Source organism: Polistes fuscatus, unplaced genomic scaffold (assembly GCF_010416935.1).
Source record: "Polistes fuscatus isolate 324 unplaced genomic scaffold, CU_Pfus_HIC Scaffold5, whole genome shotgun sequence".
Lineage (NCBI taxonomy): Eukaryota > Metazoa > Arthropoda > Insecta > Hymenoptera > Vespidae > Polistes > Polistes fuscatus.
In genome coordinates, this window is record NW_025113129.1 from 5,544,765 (window position 1) to 5,565,577 (window position 20,813).

Here is a 20,813-nt window from a genome sequence, read left to right on the forward strand (position 1 = left end):
AGTAGAGTTAACTCCTTTTAAAATTCGAGGTAAAGTTATAGTCGATTGAGCGGTTAAAGTCGAAAATCGATCTCGTAAAATAGGTTTTCCTTGCCTTTTCTGAGAAAATCGTATTAAGAGGATCGACCGAATAAGGATTTGCCAAATGCATTTGATGCTTTTATGAGTATGTATTTTATCTGTCTTGTTCTATTTTTGTATATGTAACACTGTGTAGTCCGGATAGTTGGTGTAGACGACAAATTGATCATTCAACGAAATAACTTTGCTTGTCTACGTTCAAGACCTTACGCAACATTTGATACGCTTGCATTCGCTCGACCAATAACTTTTCACGCTCACCTTTTATTCTATATCTGTCTCATTCTTTCTTTCCCAACGAGAATTTCTTAAGTATAATAATTAATAATTACGTTTGATCGGGTTTACAATCGCTAGATCGATAAGTTACTATATGTTCTATCATATAGAATATGACATATAATATAATATTACGGTATAACGGTATGTTTATATATGTACGTATTCTATTAAACAAAACAAAATATGTGTATATCCTGTATAAAGATACACATATATTAAATACAATATAGTATAACCTTTTAGTATGTATTTTAATACAATATAGTAGTATATTTTAGTATATATGTTACCGTCCAAGTAGGAAATCCGGAATTCACCGAAATGCCTAGGCATTGTTGACAATGCCAAAAAAAACTGGCAATGTAGGAAATATATTCATATAATGATCTGGACTTTTATTAAATAACTAATTGTAAGACGTAATTGTGCTGTTCTAAAACAACAAAAGAAACAACATTTAAAGCTTTTACTTCTAATGTCTTCTATCTTCCGGAGCGAACTCTAATCTCTCCCTTCGGAAGATACCTACCAACTTATATAGTTACATCCCAGGTGCCCATCACGACATCTGATAAGCTTGTCAGTGACGCGGCAAATATAAATTAAAGAAAAGCACTTCGATATGTGTAACGTGGTTTTCTTTACATCTCCCCCCCTTAGATAAAAACAATTTCTAGCGACAGTATACGTAAATGTTTATTTTCTAATGAGCACCGGGGGCAATTTCGTAATGTGGTATAGTTTTGATTCTTCTTTCTTGTGTCTAGTATCAAGCTCATATATCGAATTAGAGAACTTTTTTTGGATTTTGTATGGTCCAGTTCTCAGTTCCTCCAACTTCTTTCTATTTAATCGGTTCTTGTTTTCTACGTATACTTCGTCTCCCACTTCAAATTTGTATTCTGTTCTATATCTGTCGAACTTTTCTTTATTATAATTGTGAGATTTTATTGTGTTTTCCATAGCACGTTCTTTATCTTTTTTTTTATACGCTAGAGTTACTGGGGCAGCAAATGGGCTATATGATTCTTCAATCAAATTCTTCTCTAATAATTTCGATATTTGATATTCTATTTGTTTTCTTTCTTTCTCTGTGCATCTGTATGGACGTTTATAACAGAATTTATCTACCTTCAGGTCAATATGAGCTTCATATTGTCTTACAGTGCAGATGTCATACTTGTCTTTGGCAAAGACCGATTTGTAATTTTCTATTAACTTATCAATTTCCGATTGTTGATATAAATTAAGATTATTTGATATCATTTTAAATTTATCTATGTTTATATGTTCGTTAAAGTTTATTTCACTTTTTTTTTATATGCTCAGTCTCCTGCTTCTTAGGATGAAAAAAAACCTTTATTTTGTTTACCTAGTACATCAGGAATTTTAATATTTTTTAAATTTAAACTGTTATTCTTTGAATTATTATCGTTTCTTATAGCTTTTTCATTTTGTTTACCTATTACATCAGGAATTTTAATATTTTCTAAATTTATAATCTTATTCTTTATATCTTTTTCATTCGAGGTCTTTCTCTTTTCTCCTGGGTTGTTTCCCTGTATGATTTTTAATTCTTCATTTTTTATATTCGTGCGCAATGTATGTATGCTAACGCAAATCCGTTTCAAACTAACGTACAAATTTTTTTAGTCGAATTATCGTCTTGTAAGGAATCCCAACGACAATAAATTAATATGATGTGAGTGGTTTTGTAGTAATACTAGAGGAAATTCTTTAGTCAACAATGATTTTTATTATTAAGTCTTGGCAACTATGGTACAATTATTTGAATGCTTGATGTGGACTGTATGAATGCTTATGGACAACTAACTATGTTTAATGTAGACTATATAATATGAGAAAGCTGAGTATAACGTTACAAGGGCACATATGTTTGTGTGAGAGAATATTTGAGGATTTAGTGGTTGTTAGTTGAATACGTGTTTAGGAAAAGAAACAAAGGACAAGGAGTGTATGACGTAGGCGACCGATGACAGAACGAAGCATGGAGACTACACAAGAAGCACGAACTCAAACGTATTAATTGCCAAAATTTGTCCACGTAAATCGTATATTTAAGTTTTCTTTTTTCACCACTAATGTCGCTAATATTCCTTTCGTACTGCTCTGAATATAGTAACGTACTGATGTGTGAAGTGAGCAAATAATTCTTAATCTCCATGACTTGTATGTAAACTATGGAGGGTAGAGGTAAGGAGGATCATCTGTGTATATGAAAAAGAGTCCGTCGAAATGCATTAAATTAGGGTGGCGCCACATTAGCATCATGGTAAATTTTAAAGGAAGCGCTAAATATTATTAGAGTAGGATTGAGAAATAAACAAGGAAGGAAAAATAATAACTAACTTTAGTCGCCAATGATATTAAATTTTTTAACTTGGCATACTTCAATTCTTCTACAATTGCTACATTCATACCATACCCTTTGTCTGCACCAGCCCCATTCTGGAAGGTTTTTGAACTATTATTTTTAGCAAAAGCTGGACACTTTTTCAAATTTTCGTACAGATTACAGATACAAATTGTATCCCATATGAAATGATTCTCCTTACCTCTACTCTCCATAATGTAAACAAAAAATAATAATAACAAAAATAAAATATTACAAATAAGGTTAATAAAAAATTAGAAAAATAAAAATGGGCAGGGTGTGCGCAGTAAAAAATTGCAATCTTGGGAGTGCAGCTGATCTCATACGAAGACGGGAATTACAGACGGGACATTATTTTTATCTGACTAAATTTTATTATTAATATAATTTACATTTAATATTTTTTGTTTACTAAATGATTAGAGGATTTAATCAAAATTTATTATTATTATTATTATTATTACTACTCTATTTACTCATTTTTTTACAATTATTAAATAATTATTTATTTAATTTCAATTATTTATACTTAAACAACCTAAATGATTACCGTTATAGTTTCGTATTACTATTTCTATTTCAAACTGCCGCCTTATTCCCCTCCATTTTGATACAAATGAAACACGGGCGCCTTCTTATTTTTATATCCCATTTGTATACATGGAGTTCGTGTTCCTTGTGTATAGTCTTCATGAAACAAAGGATGAAAGCCAGAAATGTATCGGGAAGGATGCTTGTTAGGATATCAAATATCGAATGAAAGAAAGAAAGCCCGCTGAGAAAGAATATGTGCGTCTGAGATAAGTGCAGTATATGTGAGCCTAGAGAACTAGGAATGTGTGATGTAAATAACAGAGAAAGAAAATGCGTGTATGACATATGCCTATTAAAGAAAGAGAGAGGATTCTTATATGAGAAATGTATTTGATACTGAACATTGTATTAGTTTAACACGTTCACGCCGGGGCGACCCACCGGTGGGTCGCACGTGTCTGTTCTGTGGGGCGGCGTGACCCACCGGTGGGTCGCACTTGTCCATTCCCGTGGGGCGGGGTGACCCATTTGTGGGTCGCACTTTACTATTCCGTGGGGCGGCGTTGCTAGCAACGATACTGCCCCGCCTCACGAAGCCTAACGCGGTAAGACGCTCCCGCCTCAGGCGGCAGAACGCAGATTTTCGCCCCGGCGTGAACGTGTTAAACTTCTTTATACAATCCAACCCAATTAGAAAGTCGTAATTAAAATTTTCGTCTTCTATTACGAATATATCCATAACTTCTACTATATTATAAACTATTATTTTCATAGTTACCATACCTTTCGTTTTCTTTTCACCGTTAATAGTCCTTAAGTTCGCTAAGTTTTGCGTTCTGTATATTCTTTTTCTTTTATTTTCAATAATTTTACATTAATCAATGATACATTTGAGCCTGAATCATAAATTCCAGATATTTATAAAGTATCATTTAGTAATAACTTGATTTTTATTAACGGTAACACTTTCAGTTTTTTGAATCTTTGTCATTCAACTCAACTTCCAACTCAGAATTATTAATGGTTTTTAATTCTGTTTTTTTTTATTTTTCTCCTTAAACCAGCAATTTTCTTCTAGATGATAACGTTTTCCTTATTTATTGTTGGTACAAAATTGGCATGGTTTCTTCTCTCGAATTTGTTTAGGGTATACGGTGTTGTTTTCATATTTATTTTCCCTAGTAAGATGTTCTAATCTCCCTAATTCATTGTGGAGATTTCGTGTTTCTTGCAATTTTCCCTTGTCAATTCTGTCCGCAATATCGTTAGGCAAGCCGAATACTATCAAGCTGATAAGTGTATTATTACACTTAGTGCCTATACCCGCCTCTCGTAATAATCTTTCTTTTTTTATTGCATACTCGAGCAATGATCCTGCTTGGTATCTAAAAGAAAGAGCGCATCTATCGGTTGACCATCCTTTGCCTGTAAACACTTTATAAAATTTTTCCTCCCATGTTTCCTATCTGGAATTCATGGTAAGAGTTATTTGCAGATAGCTGTACCATATTAAGCTGGGACCTACCAAAAAATATCTTATAATTTCAATTTGTTCTCTATCCTCGTTAATTTGAAAGCGATTACATTCCTCATTAAAAGTTTCTATCCACTGTTTCACATTTGAATTTTCCCCAGTGAATTTTCCTATTACGAATTCCTTCGCAACTGTTCCTAAATTATGAATTTTAAATCTAATCTGTTTATGTTCTTTTAACCTTTGATCTGAATCGTTAGATATAGATTCTGTGATGTTTGTTTTTTTTTCTATATTCTCTTCTTCTTCTAGGTAACCGTCGTTAAACTGTAAGTTTAACTCTGTATCTAAATATGTCCTTGATATGTCTTCAGTCAAGGTTATCCATATTTTTCTTGTTTGATGTCTTTTTGTTAATACGCTTTTTATTTTTGAATAGTGATTAGTTTTCATAATTTCTTTGTGCCAACTTACAGGTTGGTATTCATATGGTATTCCAAAAGTTCGTCCATCCGGTGTTCCTATTGACGTTATACATATCGTGTTTGACTTTCCGTCTGCCGTTGGTTTCACCGCAAAATCAAATCTCAATTTCTTCATCTTCCGTAATAGTTGCAGAAAATGTTGTTTTATAATGATCTGGACTTTTATTAAATAACTAAGACGTAATTGCGTTTCTCTAAAACAACAAAAGAAACAACCTTTAAAAGCCTTTACTTCTAGTGTCTTCTACCTTCCGGATCGAACTCTAATCTCTCCCTTCGAAAGATACCTATCAACTTATATAGTTACTTCTCAGGTGCCCGTCACGACATCTAATAAGCTTGTCGGTGACGCGGCAAATATAAATTAAAGAAAAGCACTTCGATATGTGTGACGTGTTTTCTTTACATTCATATTTCTCACATTTCCTAGATAGTCTGTAAAATAACAAATGAGAAACCGGTAAAGTAAGAAAGCAGATATGAAACGTTTCGTTCTAAACCTACTTATCTTCCGCTATAATAAGGAACAAAAGATACAGATTTTCCATGGTAATCTCTATGAATATCGGTCTAAATGTAATAATCTTCTACTACGATAAGTAACAGGTGGCCCTACATAATAACACACCGGCATTGAGTAAGTTTCAGTTTATAGAGGTGCGCATAGTATAGCACACGCACAGTATCAAAAACCCGCGCACAAAAACTCGCGTAGCAGTCAAGGTGTTTGATTTGTTAAAAAAGAATTAGTTTTTTATTGTGCTCCATGATCGCTTTTGTGGTACGCGCGTGGGGGAGGAGGGGCTGTTGTGTGTGTGTGTGTCACATCTTGCCCGATAATGTATTTTTCTCAACTAAATAGCATTTAGTATTCTACAGAATACCTAAGTATTATCTACAATGCCTAGGAAAAGTCCGTAACAATTCTTCTGTTTCCTACATTGTCTAAAAACGCTTGGCATTGTGGGCAATGTCTAGGCATTTAGGTGAATCTCAGCATTTCCCACTTGGACGGTAACATATATATTTCAATAATATATATTATAGTATATATTGTACTATAGCAAGAGAGATCCAAGGGTGGATCGCGAAATGCGGTCACAGAAATTTCAATAAAACTAAAAAAAATTTCTGGACGCTCAACGGCCAGAAATTCAATATAATATTATGATATAACATTAATATGTGTGTATGTGTGTATTTGTGTTATTTAAAAAAAATTAATATCTATATGAAAATTCATATATATGAAATAAAATGTAATATTACATTTTAGTATATATTGTAATAAAATATAGTACAATATTATATTTTAGTATATATATTTTAATAATATATAGTATGTATATTGTATTATAATAAGGCTTCTGAAAATGTGGGTCGCATAACTAAATTTAAAGATCGAAAAACTTTTAACAAAACTACAAAAATTCCTGACGCGTAGCAACCAAAAATTAATTTAAAACTAGTTTGGCAACACTAAACGTATAAATACATCTGTAAATTTATGGTAGTGAAAGAGAATATAATACAAAGTCTATTAATTAAGTATTGTATTAATTTCATATATAATTAGCATAAATATTCATCAATTTGATTACCATGAATATGAATCAAATAAAAAAAAATAACATATAATTTACGAGTATGATTCAAGGATAATTAATTTAGGTGAAATTGTACGTATCTTTTGAGCAAGGTTAACTACCCTTAACTAATTAGCAATATATTTAAGAGAATCTTATAACATTGCGAATTTATACGAGCTATGCGTAAACAAGATTGAATAAAAAAAAAGGAAAAAAAACAATTAAAAATTTTTTTTCTCCATCTTTCTGTCCCTCTGTGTCTAGCTTTTCTACGTAGCCATTCGAGTTATACTGGCAAAGAAATAAAATCACTTTTTATAGCTTTGCTAATTACCGCAAGAATGTTAAGAATCCGAGCGACCGCGAAAACAGAACGTATTTCTTTGATTGTGAGTGTGTATTCCTTGACTTGACTGTGTATATGTGTGTATCGACGAATAATAAACAAAAAAACAATATTGTATGTACGAAAAAAGATGTTTTAAATAAACAAAAGAACATACGTACAAACGAAAATATTTCAAGAAAAAAAGAATAAAAAAAAGCGAAAATGAAAATGAAAATGTACGAGTTGATTTAAAAAAAATCGAAACGAATAAACAAAAAACTGAAAGAAAAATGATAAAGCTAAACAGACCAATGAAAAATATATACGAATAAAGATAAAAAATAAGAAATAAATTAGAAATAAATCGAGTCAAGTTAATAAATAAATAAATTTAATAATCGAATATACAAATCTTAAAGATTCCTCTCTTATATTAATCATTATAGTTTATATCCCTTTGTTAATATAATTAATCACCATTAAGATGTATTAACAGGTTCTTCGATTTTTTAATTAATATATTGTTTTGTTTAATATTTTTATATAGTTATTCTAATTTCTTTTTCCAAAGATTTCAAAGGCGGTGACAATTTCAGAAATTCGCTATCTACGCGTGAAAGATAAAAAGATAAAAATATTTGCGAATTGGTGATATCGCGATAAGTTTATCCCAGGTCCAAGCCTTTGGCTATCAGAAAGAGAGAGGTAAAGGCAAAAGAGAGAGGGAGAAGGCAAGAGAGTTGAAACCAGGCTTGCACCAATCCCCAAGAGATAATTCTCAAAGCTTATTATACGAAATATCAAGGCCTTGCCTTTCTATGCTCTGACATGTAGAAGAACGTGGACCTGCACTTAACTCTGCCTATATATGTGTATATGTGTGTGTGTGTGTGTGTTTGTGTGAGTACCTGCAAAGAGAAAGAGAAATAGAAAGAGATACATATATGCATAATATGTGTATACAAGTGTATTCTATTCAACATTTTTCTTTCTCCATTACCTACACCCACGTTATAAACTTTTAAGTTGATTTTGTAGACAAATATATATTAACCTTTCCATGCAATTATTATGAATAATTATTTTATATTATTCATTTTTTTTTTATTCTATATGTATTAATGAATCTTTCCATATGGAAAACACAAATGAATTTATTGTATATATTAATTTATGATTGATATAATAATTATTTTGAATATATTTTTTTTTTATTATTTTTTCTATATAAAATTATTCAATCCGTTTAATTTTAATTACATACATACTGAAAGATCTTTCCATATGGAAAACACAAATACTATAATATTATATTACTCATATCCAATGGTAATAATATTAATTATATTTTTCCGGAATTTTTTTACAATGTATATAAGATATTACGAAATTGGTTTGGAATGTAAGAAAATTTGGCCTCCTTCGCACGACTTTCTTTGTTTTCGCCCTGTGGCACATTGACCATTTCAAAAGCAGTCGGTGCAAAAAAACAGTTACGGTATTACTCAACTACTCAATCGGTCGGCCTTTCACGAATATCGTACCAACTTATATATAAGCCCATGTACATATATATATATATAAACATAAAATCGAGAGAATGATGAATCCAATAAAGCTTGGAAATTGGCCTGTCTTCTTCTTTACGTGCATACACACATACACGCATACATAAATATATATAATAAATTATATAAGAAAATAAAGGAGAATAAGATGAAATTTACAAATAAAAAAATAACAAAAATTAGAAAATAATAATTAATAAAACAATTGTTCAAGTTATATAGAAATAAATTAAATTAACATTAATTTAATAATAAATTCAAAAAACGAAAACGATTAAAGTCTCTATTTTCTTTTTCATGAGATTGAAAACAATGTCAGACTTTGTTCCTTAACATTTTTATATTGTTCCAAGTTTCCGGGATTAAAGTTCGATTCTACCCAATACTTACAATAGAATAGAATGAAATATTGTAGAAACCAATTGTTGTCCGATAGGCTTGCAGCGTGAAATCAGTTATCTGTTTGCACGCATATATTCATTTATTCATGTGTATGTTGTATGTATTGACTGTCGACTGTAATTGTATTTTTCCTTTAAAAACAGGAAACGTGAAATGAAGACACTGACATAGACATTATCTACTATGATGACTAATATTCTTACAACTTTAACATATTTTTTATCTTTTTTCTTTCTTCTTCTTTGTCAAACAGAAATATGTTATGAGTAAATGATTACCTTAATAGTTAAAAATAGAGCCCAAATTTTTCACGTTATCTACAGGATGTAATAGTACAATGTAAGATGTGCACATTATTATTATTATTATTATTATTATTATTATTATTATTATTATAACAAAAAAATACATATATATCCTTACGACTGAGATATATTTTTTCTTTACTTTTCTTTTCTTTTTTTGGAGAATAAAATATGCAACAGGGAACAGATTATTACGATAACTAGAAATAGAAACTAAAAATAGGACCCAAAAATCTTACCCATACACACACAATGTAATATTAAAATATAACTTAAAATATAATTAATATATTCATGTTATTATAATAACAATAAAAAAAAATTATATATACATAAAACGAAATCTTTTTAAGATAAACAAAATAGATAAAAGACTCAAAAATAGATGACAGGTCGTTACGTTTAAAAAAATATTCGACAAATTCCATATCCTACGCGAAAACAACATAAACGAGAGAAAAAAAAGAAAAAAAAACTTAAATTGGGATACGGGATTCGTAGAATATTATTTTTAGATATGAGATTGCCTTTGCATATTTTCAAACTGACTTTAGTGAACTATCCCCACCCCTACCTCCTCTCACTCTTACTCTCTCTCTCTCCTTCCCCCTCCCTCTTTCTCCCTCTCTCACTGTTTCGTCAATACTTTTACTCCTACTCCTTTTCCCTCGATTAAACTAACGGAAGAGATTACTTAAATTAGTCACGATGAATGACTTTATTAAATATACGCAAATAGAAAGAAGGAAAGAGAAAGAGAGAGAGAGGGAGAGGAGAAAAAGAATGTTGAACGATGGTGGTTGGCATTAAATAAGCGTACATCTCTCTCTCTTTCTCTTTTATATTCTATCTTTCTTTATCTACCTTATTATAATGTATGCGAGATACCGAGCTGATCTTGGCTTATGTGCAAATAGTAAAAGTGAATTTCTGACCAGTCAACTCACGCACCGGTGAGAAACGTTATGGAACCAGTGAATCGGCTTTTCGAGTCCTTGATACGCAAATAGCAATATCGCCACCGGGCCAAAGACACGCGAAAATGAAAACGATGCTTCACCTCCCTTCTTTCCCCCCTCCCAACCATCTCCTCCACCTCATCCTCCTCCTAACTCCTTACCATCTCAACATCCCGTGACTTTATAACACGTTCGTTATATAATAGAATTCTACTAAAAAGAAAAAAAAACACACATTATTTTGACTAATTCGACGATCGTTAATCAATTCGATAAAAAAAATAGTCGTTATCTAATGAAAGATCGAAGTTTCTGTTAACGATAAGAAAAATAAGAAAAAAAAATAAAGAGGAAAAAAAATAACATGAATATATTCATCGTTCAATAAATTCTTGGTACTTTCGCTAATAATTATCATAATAATTGACAATGTAACAGATAGTGTGACAACAGAGTATGGATCTATAGTCCTTAAACCAATAATTACTTTCTTGTATACGAGTCATTTACTTCTCAACATAATTAATTACTCGTTACGTAATTAACATATGTAATTATGTACACTACCATTACAAAGTTTCAAATCGTTAGCTGATTTTCCTAAAAATCAAAATATATCGAAAAATTTATAGACCACGATCCACGATATGTGTTATATCACATCTTAACGATTCGAATTAATGTTTTCAAAAATTCTCAGCATTTTCTTACATCCATAATGGTCACTTAAAATCAAATGTCTTTCCTCCTGTATTCCCCAGTATTAGGAACCATGACTTTAAGCCTTTTATTATTTTTGTATTTGGAATCCGTTTATTGGCGGTGTTCTGGTGAACCGAAAAGGTTAAAGGCATATGCTATTTAACATATAAATATTCTGCTTATTTTTTTTTAATTTACAATTGAAATTTTGGTTGACAGTGTACGTAGTAAACGTCAACGAGTTGTGTTCATAAACACCGATGGTGTTAAAATATTGAAATAAAGAAAAGAAAATAAGATAAAAGAAAAAATGTAATATTTTTAATGCAGATATTGGTTAAAATGACGTGATATCTGTTACGTATTAAGAGACAAATATTTAATGAAACTTATTGATGGAAAGTAATACTCTATTAATTATTCTATATCTATGTAATATACGTGCATGCATATATATGAATAATGTAAATATATAGATCGTATTATGTCCATCGTAGTGGTCATAGTGCAGTATTCCGGTTGGCCTAGTCTCGTATAGGTTCTCCCGAAGGATCGATGGGTCGTTGCCCTCAAGTCTGCTGCAGCTACTGCGAAGGTGGCAGGAGAAGCATTCTATTCTCTACGCTAGGATTATATTCTACGTCTTCTACGTCCTTGACGACGCCCTTTTTACTTTATCTGAAATATATATTATTTCTACTCTAATTGATAACACTTATCGATCATTAATTCAAGTACGATAAAAATGTATTCTTCTTGGTAATATAAATCATTGATTTAAATATAATAATAAATCTTATACAATTATTGTATGCACGTAATTAATAATATATCTAATACTAGCTGTAAAATGTTATTATTGAAAGTAATTCAATTAAAATAAAATTGATTTGTTTTTCTTAAATAATTCTAATAAGATTAATAACACACGAAATATTATATCAATGTATTATGCATAACTGAACTAAATAATTCATAATTAAGATAAATCCTACCCAAATATTCGTATGTTTTTCTCTTTTTTTAACTAAAATTTCATTATTTAAAATAATTAAATTAAAATAAAATTAATTTGTTCTTGAAATAATTATAATAAAATAAATCCTACACAAATCTTTATATTTATGTACTGCATATCTAATAATAAGCTTTAATAATTCATAATTAAGGTAACTAAATAACAGTAAAATTGATTTATATCTTATAAATAATGTTAATAAGCTAACGAATCTTAGAAAAGTTCTTCAACCTATCTAAAACAATTCATTATAATAGAACGATGAATTCCGTATCCGGATTAATTAATTACTATGTAGTTCTCATAAAGTTTCACTCATTTCTAATTCCACGATTCATAGATAGAAAAGGTCGTGTGTTAAAGTCGCGTTCTACACTAAAGTTTTCCGTAAAGGAAAGATCTATCATCTCTAATGCATCACTATGCACACAGTGATCAGATTGTGTATGTATAGTTGTATATATATGGAGAGAGAGATAGGTACATATTAGGTCACTAGTAAATTGGAAAAACTTTCGCCGATTAGAAACGGAGATGCAGAAATACGTATGAAGAAGAAGAAGAAGAAGATAAAAAAAAAGAAGAAAAAGAAAAAGAAAAAGAAAAAGGAAAAGAAAACGAAAAAGAAAAAGGAAAAGAAGAAGTTGAAGTAGAAGAGTAGAAGAAGAAGAAGCCTTTGGCGATACGGAAGCAAGCAATTTATACGAAGATTCCATCGATCGTACCTAAGAAATACTTACTTATCTTAATGTGTCTGTATATGTACTTATATTACTATTGCTGCTTCGAGATGCACGATGGAATGTTTAAAAAGAAAGAAAAATGAGGGACGTTCAGTAAAATGGATTTTATAGCTTGCAGTGACTTTCTCTGATGTGAGAAACTAACGAGCTAAAAGTCTGAGCACCGTTCAATTTTTCTTAATCTACGAGCAAGTTTTTCTTTTGTAAACACTTCGGGAGCCAAAGAAGGATAGATAATCAAAAAGTCAATTAATGTTGCGTCGAAAATGAATGTATAAGTAAGTTTAAGAACGCCATAACATCATGGCGCGCGGTTGCACAAAAAGGCTGGAAGAATGTTTATGATTAGAGTTCCCAAAAAGTAAATCGAATATATTATTTATGATTATTATAGTTAATAATATTGTAAAAATATTTCAAACCCTGAAAGAGAAAACAGAGTGTTTTGTAATTATGAACTCGTATTTGTTATTTTGTAATGGAAAAGATGAAAGGAAGTAATAATTAGGAGTTCTCAAGTGTTCATTCTAGATTTTTGGTTTATATGAAAAACGATTATTATAGAATTATTAGAAAAAAAAATAAAAGTAACAAAAATATGATATTAATTAGGAAGATGAAAGAAACTAATTATGATTTTAATGTTTATGATAAGCGGTCTTTGGCTGGATTTCACTTGCAATGGAATGTATAGCATATAAAAAATAAACATTACATGGAAAGTAATATACCTGTTCCCGCGTCTAACCACATGGAGATTACTGCATCTGAAGACCGTAATTTAAATGAATATTCATTAAATTTTACTATTCAGTAACACCTATCAAAGTTTACACGTCAAAATAAACAAAACACTAATCAATAACAACGAAAATCCCCGACTGTTAATAAAAATTTGTTTAAATATTAATAAACTTTTTGACACTAAATCAGCCGTTTAACAAAGATTTTCGTCTATCTGTCATCGTCAACGACGGTAAGAATTCAAGTAATACTTCATGAAAGAGAAACAAATATAATTAATAAACAATTAGTTTAAAGATTAAATAAAATTTAGAAAATAAAATCGGTTTTTTATGAAAAATCCACTTTTGATTTGATAACAAATTAATATAAAACGATGAGAGAAAGATAACTCAATTTAATGAACGAACGATAATATAATTAATAATGAATAACTATTAATAATTAATCCAAAATCGTTGAAATATTAAAACTATTAATATTTTTACGAAGCACGCGTCATATACTTGCTTACCATAGGACGACCGAACTATAACTGCTTCGAATGTTTACAGGTGTCTCGAAGAAAAAAGTAAACATACGTATAGAAATAGAAATAAACATAATTCGGTAATTTCAATCGTCATGAAAAGGTTGGTAACTGTTTTTAAAATATGTTTTCTTTTTTCTCCACACAACGATTCCAGAGATTGATCATACATTTTTTAAACGAATCTATTCCTTTTCAAATAAATCTGTGTTCTAATTCCTCCTAAAATAAATCTGTGCTTTCTAATATTTTAATTATAAAACGTAATCAATATACATATACAATCGACGAATCAACGAGTGTCTACTAAAATTTTCTATTTAATTTTCTATCTTCACAGTGAGTCGCGAATTAAAGTCAATTTTTCAAATGAATTTTTTCCTCTGTATGACCAAATTATGTTTTTTTTATATTTTCGTCTTATAACTTATGTTAGTCAAGAAAGCATTTACTGTGTTAAAAAATATCTTTTCCTTAACGTCTTCTTAGAAAATCAACGAATGATCGATCTTTTAAACGAGACTATGTATTTCCTTATAAAAACAACTTGCATTCTTATACTTTGACGTTAACAAAATTTATCGATAGATAATCAATGATTGTTTACAGAATTTCTTATTTAATTTTCTATCTTCGAAACGATTAGAATTATCAAAAATTTCTCGAAAGAATTTATTCTTCTGCAAGATATAACAATTATACACAGATTATAACTTTCAGATCAACGTTTTGTCATAGCATGCAAAGGGCATGTGAGTTTGTTAATTCAAATGACGCTGTATGTAAATGTGAAAAGAGAGAGAAAGAAAAATTTTGCATCATGTAACAAACAAAATGAATAAACTCGAGTATAAAGGCTACATAATTTATGTGCTCTTTGTCGCATATGTGTCGCGAATGTGATCATAGACATTGAAAGACAGTTAAACCTGTTTCCTCAAAATTTCTAATAAAAAAAAAAATATGTCATTAATAATTTTTATTTAATCTATTATATTATTAAATGATACGTAATTTCAAACTTTTTAATATCAACAATACTAGTTTGTTTTAGATATTAAATACTAAAAAAGTGTTATCAATAAACAAAATAATCCATAATTTTATTTGTGTGTGTGTGTGTGTGTGTGTGTGTGTGTGTGTGTGTGTGGTGTGTGTGTGTGTGTGTGTGTGTGTGTGTGTGTTCAGATATATAAAATATTAAATTTTTATTTCCAATAAAAAAAAATACGAATATTATTTATTGAAATAAAAATGATGAAAAATTCCAACATTAAATACTCACTTATTGTCCTAACCATAATTTACAATTAACTTTTATCATCATCTTCATTTCTACTTCTCTAATTATTATTATTATTATTATTATTATTATTTAATTTGAAATTGTATAAATCTAATCCTGGAAAATGAACGAAATATACAATTAGATAAATTTGATTACATACGTGGCATACATATCGTACCAACTCCTTTCTTGTTCACGAATTTTAAAGCGAACAGAAAACCAGCTCGATTACCATTTGCATTAACCTTTTCGCTGTTACGCCCGGCTTGTTCTAACATCTACTATACGTGCCAACTCGCTTAGCCGACTTGTGTCTATGTCTATGTAAGCTATTAGAAAATATTTCTTTTTTTTTCTTCTTTCTTTCTTTCTTACTTTCTACAGTTTGGACCAAAAGTTTCCTACGTGATTTTTTAACTAATCAGTTACTCCGTCTCGAGACTTTTTAACTAATTCTAATTTCTTTTTTTTTTACCCTAGATTGTAAAACTACAAGCCTTTGATACTTTTAACTAGTAATTTGTAGTAGATTTTTTTATTAAAACGATTCGAAGAGATTATTATTCCAACGTATCTACAAAGTCATTCGTCAATGTACGAGTCTACGAAGTAGTCAATGCATTTACGTGTTTATTGCGTATATGGGATATACAAAATTGCGCTAAGATATTTCGATGTTTTTTTTCTAATAAATAATAAATATTGATTTAATTAAAGTTACGGATTATATGGGTGGTTGCAAAATTATTAATCTAGCAGAAACAATTTGTTTTATTTTTCCGTCAAACTCACTTTTATTTTTCGATATAATCTTAAAACTTTTCACTCCATTCTCGTATAATGTAAAAATAAAATAATAAAATAAAATAAAATAAATTAAAATAAAAGTAGAGCACGTGCAAGTTCAGTATTAAAGACTTTCATCCCCGAAATTCAATAACATTATATATATATATATATATATATATATTTTTCTTTCTTTCTCTTTCTATTTCATTTTTTCACTATACAAAAGCGATTTTGATCGGTTCCTACGAACTAAATAGGCGTGGCAGCTGCCGTAAAAGTATACCCCGAGACATTTTTAACGATCGCGATAATTTTTCGAAAGTCGAACAGCTGTATATCGACCGATCGATCGAAGATATGACTTCTATACGTTCCTAAAACTCATATCTTTCTTTAGAACTATTTTCATTTATATAGAAAAAAAAGAAATCATAAAAATAAAACAAACAAATCAAATCAACATATCAAATTTTTATAGAAGCTGCATATGATAGAGACATTTCAATGTCGCGAGGACAAATGGAGGAATCGAGGATGGTCCACGTGAGATTTAAAGCCTAATCCTTTCCTTTTATTTCAGAAAAAAAAACAATAAAAAAACTAGAAATTAATTACAAAATAATGAATATCAATTTATTCGATATAATATTGAAAAAAAAAAAATTTTTTTTAAGTAGAATTGACAAGATGATTTTGAAACGCGTTGTATGACTACGTGATCTTTTTACTTCTCTGCTTCCCTCTATATCTCTTGCTAAAAAAAAGTATTGAATACATAAAAAAAGAAATAGACAATTTCGATAATTAAAATCTACTGATTAAGATCGACACAATCGATTATTTAACGTTAATTAAGCTCAAATTCCCTTCTCGAAGGTCATACTCGAAAAAAGCTGATCGACCGGCCTCTTCCTCTTCCTCTCTCTCTCTTTCACTCACTCACTCACTCTCTCTCTCTCTCTCTCTCTCTCTCTCTCTCTCTCTCTCTCCCTCTCTCTCCTTGTACTACGGCGCCATCGAACTCTATATACAGTAGACACTAAAGTGTTACGTAAGTTGAGACTCACCTGCATCAGTGGCACGATCTGAACGCATTCGATGCATCGAGTAATTTTGATCATCGTTTCTTCCACTTTCTTTTTCACCGATTCCTCATTCTCATTCTCGTCCTCCTCCTGTTGTTTATTTTCTTGATTTCGGATATTAATACCAACATCCTCGGACATCCCTTTATTTTCCTCTTTCCTAACCTGTGTTGTAAAAGATTCTTTCTCTCCTTCCTCTTTCTTCTTTTTTTGCTGATCGATGAGATTTTTACACGAAGTCGATGACAACGATGGTTTTTCGTTTGTCAAGTTTATTTTTGTCATATTTGTTTTTTTATTTTTCTCTTTACCAATAATATCACACTAACACTACTTGATATGATTGTTGTTTTTTTTTGTCTATACACCGATTTTAATAACCGAAATAAATAAAACGATAAAATATTGAAGATAAGATTAAGAGAATACGAAAATAAGGGCGTACACGAGAAAAGTTCGAGGTTATGTACGTAATCGATCCCTCTTGTATTCGACTAATTCGCCGCAGCGTGTCTTCTCTGCACTCCCTAACGAGATTCACTTCGATACCGTTCCACGATTGGTTCACGTGTATATACTTCTCCGACACCAAAAGTGGAGCGAGAGAACAAAAGAATTTTCGATTTAATGCCAGTTGTTCCTTCCTTCTTTCTTCTTCTCCTTCTTATTCTTCTCTTTCTCTTTCTCTCTCACACTCACTTCACCGGCTTCCTTGAAGTATCTATTTAATCTGTTTATATCTTTCTATCAATCTCTTCCTACACACAACTCCGAATTTATAAATAATAAAAACAAATAACAAGTCTCTATAAATGGATGCGTGTGTTTTTTAACACAGAGAAAAGAAGAATACCAAATAAGGTTAGATTAACCTCCCGTCTTAATAATAATTATCGTGACGATAATTTTAGCGAATAAAACGAAACAATATCACCGTTTAACGTAATAATATTTAAATAATTAGAATAATAAACGTTTAAATGAAAATGCGGAACGATTGCGGGAAAAGAGACAATTGAATGCGGAACGTGAACGACAGGAAGTATGGAACTGAGATTCTCGAGTCGGTCCATCCGGGGCGCATCCGTCGCCCCACCCGAGCGAGCATCGCCCTTGCCTTGCCCGTCTTTCGTCTCTAACCCCCACCGACTAACAGTCTAGGCTACCGAAAACGACCGAACTCGCGAAGGAACAAGATGAAGATAACACGACGAACGAAATTGAAAACAGGCCAGTCAAAAAAGCGCCAAACTTCTTAAATTTTGGTGAACAACTGAAAATTTGATCTAAGAGTAAGTCGACGACGCTGAATCGAATGGTGCAATTTTCTTTACAATTTGATGAGCTTTGAGAGAAAGGGTAAAAAAGGGCAAAAAATGGCCTTATCTTAGAATCTAGGCATTTAATCGAAAAAAGCTTCAAACAAAAGTTGTAGAAAATTGAAAAATACATAAAAAATGTTCTAAGGTTTATCTTCATATCTGCAAAAATAAGCGAGAAATATTGGAAAAAAAATGGAAAAATAATTGTAAGAGTGGGGGGAAGCAAGTCTTGCCCCTCCGTCGGTTTTTACACGCGAGCGGGCTAGTATGCGTGCGAGTGCCGTGGTACTAATTCACAAACAAAGGATCTTCGACAATCTTCGGGTCTCTCGGCCTTGAATGCGAGTGCGAGTGAAAGAAGAAACCGATATTTCTCTCTTTCTATTTATTTAGGCGATACCGAGTATTTTTTTTCTTGACCATCTACTGTTGAGCGTTCTGTATACGAGTACGAGTGGGACAATTTATTTTTTGCTAATAATATAAATTTTATTAAAAAATCAACAATTTTACGTAAGTAATAAAATTATTAATTATAAATTAAATAATATACAATAAATAACAAAAATTAATTTTTAGCGTGTCGAAACGATACATTTTTCAGGATGATATTTACAAGATGAATTTGTAATTCAAGTAATAAATCTTCCTTTATTTGAGCAAAATGTTAAAAAATGTATTGTTTTCTAATTTTTTGGTAATAATTTTAATTTTGTTTTCCTTATATAATTAAAAATTAGGAAATGTACAAAAAATTTATATAACTAAGGGTTAAAAAAACTTATAAAAAATAATAATTCCTCCACGAAGAATCGAACGTTAATAACCAGCGCGAGAAGCAAAGACGATACTACTTACGATAGCACGCCACTTGACAAGTATTCAATTTTTTTCTTACAATTTTTATGACTTTAAAGCTGAATAAAAATGCATTATTGTTTTCTTATAACATAATAAAAATGAATTAAAATTATGTCTAGACAAAAAATAAATTCCACGTTTTTAGAATATCTTTTCCTGTATATCTTGAATTAATTTTATGTTTAGTTATAAAATTCTTTTTTTTCAAATATGTATTCAATTTGATACACAAATAAATTTTTGTGAGGCAAAAAATTTATATCAATTAATTATACTAATTAATTGTATGTGTCGAAACACAAAATTAATTCATTATTTTTACTCTCGACTAAATAATAATAGTTTCTGTTAAAATGAATTATTGTTTTTCTTTTATGGAAGATTCATTATTTTTGACAATAAATAAAAAAACAGCGTGCCATAAGCATCAAGATTCGATTTAAAAATGCTGCGCTTATACTTATATATAGATATATATATAATAGATATACAGAACGCTCGACACTCGATGGCCAAAACGAAAAATGCTTGCTACCGAAAGAAAAAATCTTATACAGAACGCTCAACTATCGATGGCCAGGACAAAAAATACTTGCTATCGTCTAAATAAATAGAAAGAGAGAAATATCGGTTTCTTCTCTCACTCACACTCACATTCAAGGCCGAAAGACCCGAAGATTATCGAAGACACAAGATTGTGAATTAGTAAACATGGACGCTCGCACGCACACTAGCCTGCTCGCGTATAAAAACCGACGGAGAGGCGGGACTTGCTCCCCACTTTTACAATTATTTTTACCATCTTTTTCTCGCTTATTTTTGCAGATACGAAGATAAACCATAGAACATTTTTTATGTATTTTTCAATTCTCTACAACTTTTGTTTGAAACTTTTTTCGATTAAATGCCTAGATTCTAAGATAAAGCCATTTTTTATCCTTGTTAATCCTTTTTCTCAAAAACGTGTCATCCAATTGCAAAAAAATTAGCACCATTCGATTCAGCGTCGTCGATTCACAGTTTGATCAAATTTTCGAACTTCTTGATAAAAATGATAAGTTTGGCCCTTTTTGACTGGCTTTTTCACTCGATTTCTTTTACCAGCTTTGCGTTTTTCCTTTTTCTTATTTTTTTTTCTTTCTCTCTATATCTCTCTCTATTCTTTTTTTTTATTTTTTTATTTTTGTTTTTACCGACAATTTATCGGTATTTATTTACCACGTTTTTTATCGACATATATAATCTAAACGTTCTCTTTCATCTACTGCTTCTGCTTTTTTCTTTTTTTTTCGGCATTAATTTATTTGGTTTTTTAAATACATCGTTTGTC

General features: G+C 30.4%; 1 protein-coding gene across 2 annotated transcripts in view; it reads right to left on the reverse strand.

The window, feature by feature from the left end:
- Window positions 1-18,368, reverse strand: part of LOC122522460 (terminal nucleotidyltransferase 5C-like) — an 89,313-nt gene extending 70,945 nt beyond the window's left edge. The window contains exons 1-2 of one of the 2 annotated variants that reach the window (XR_006305060.1): window positions 17,283-18,368; window positions 11,278-11,782 (exon numbers count right to left, since the gene is read on the reverse strand). Coding sequence is in view for 1 of the 2 variants with exons in the window: in XM_043643619.1 (XP_043499554.1) it covers window positions 17,283-17,585 (303 nt within the window). In the remaining variant the exon portion in view is untranslated. Of the gene's footprint in view, window positions 1-11,277; window positions 11,783-17,282 lie in introns of those variants that run through there. The other variant, XM_043643619.1, reaches the window with a different exon arrangement.
- Window positions 18,369-20,813: the final 2,445 nt, after the last annotated feature.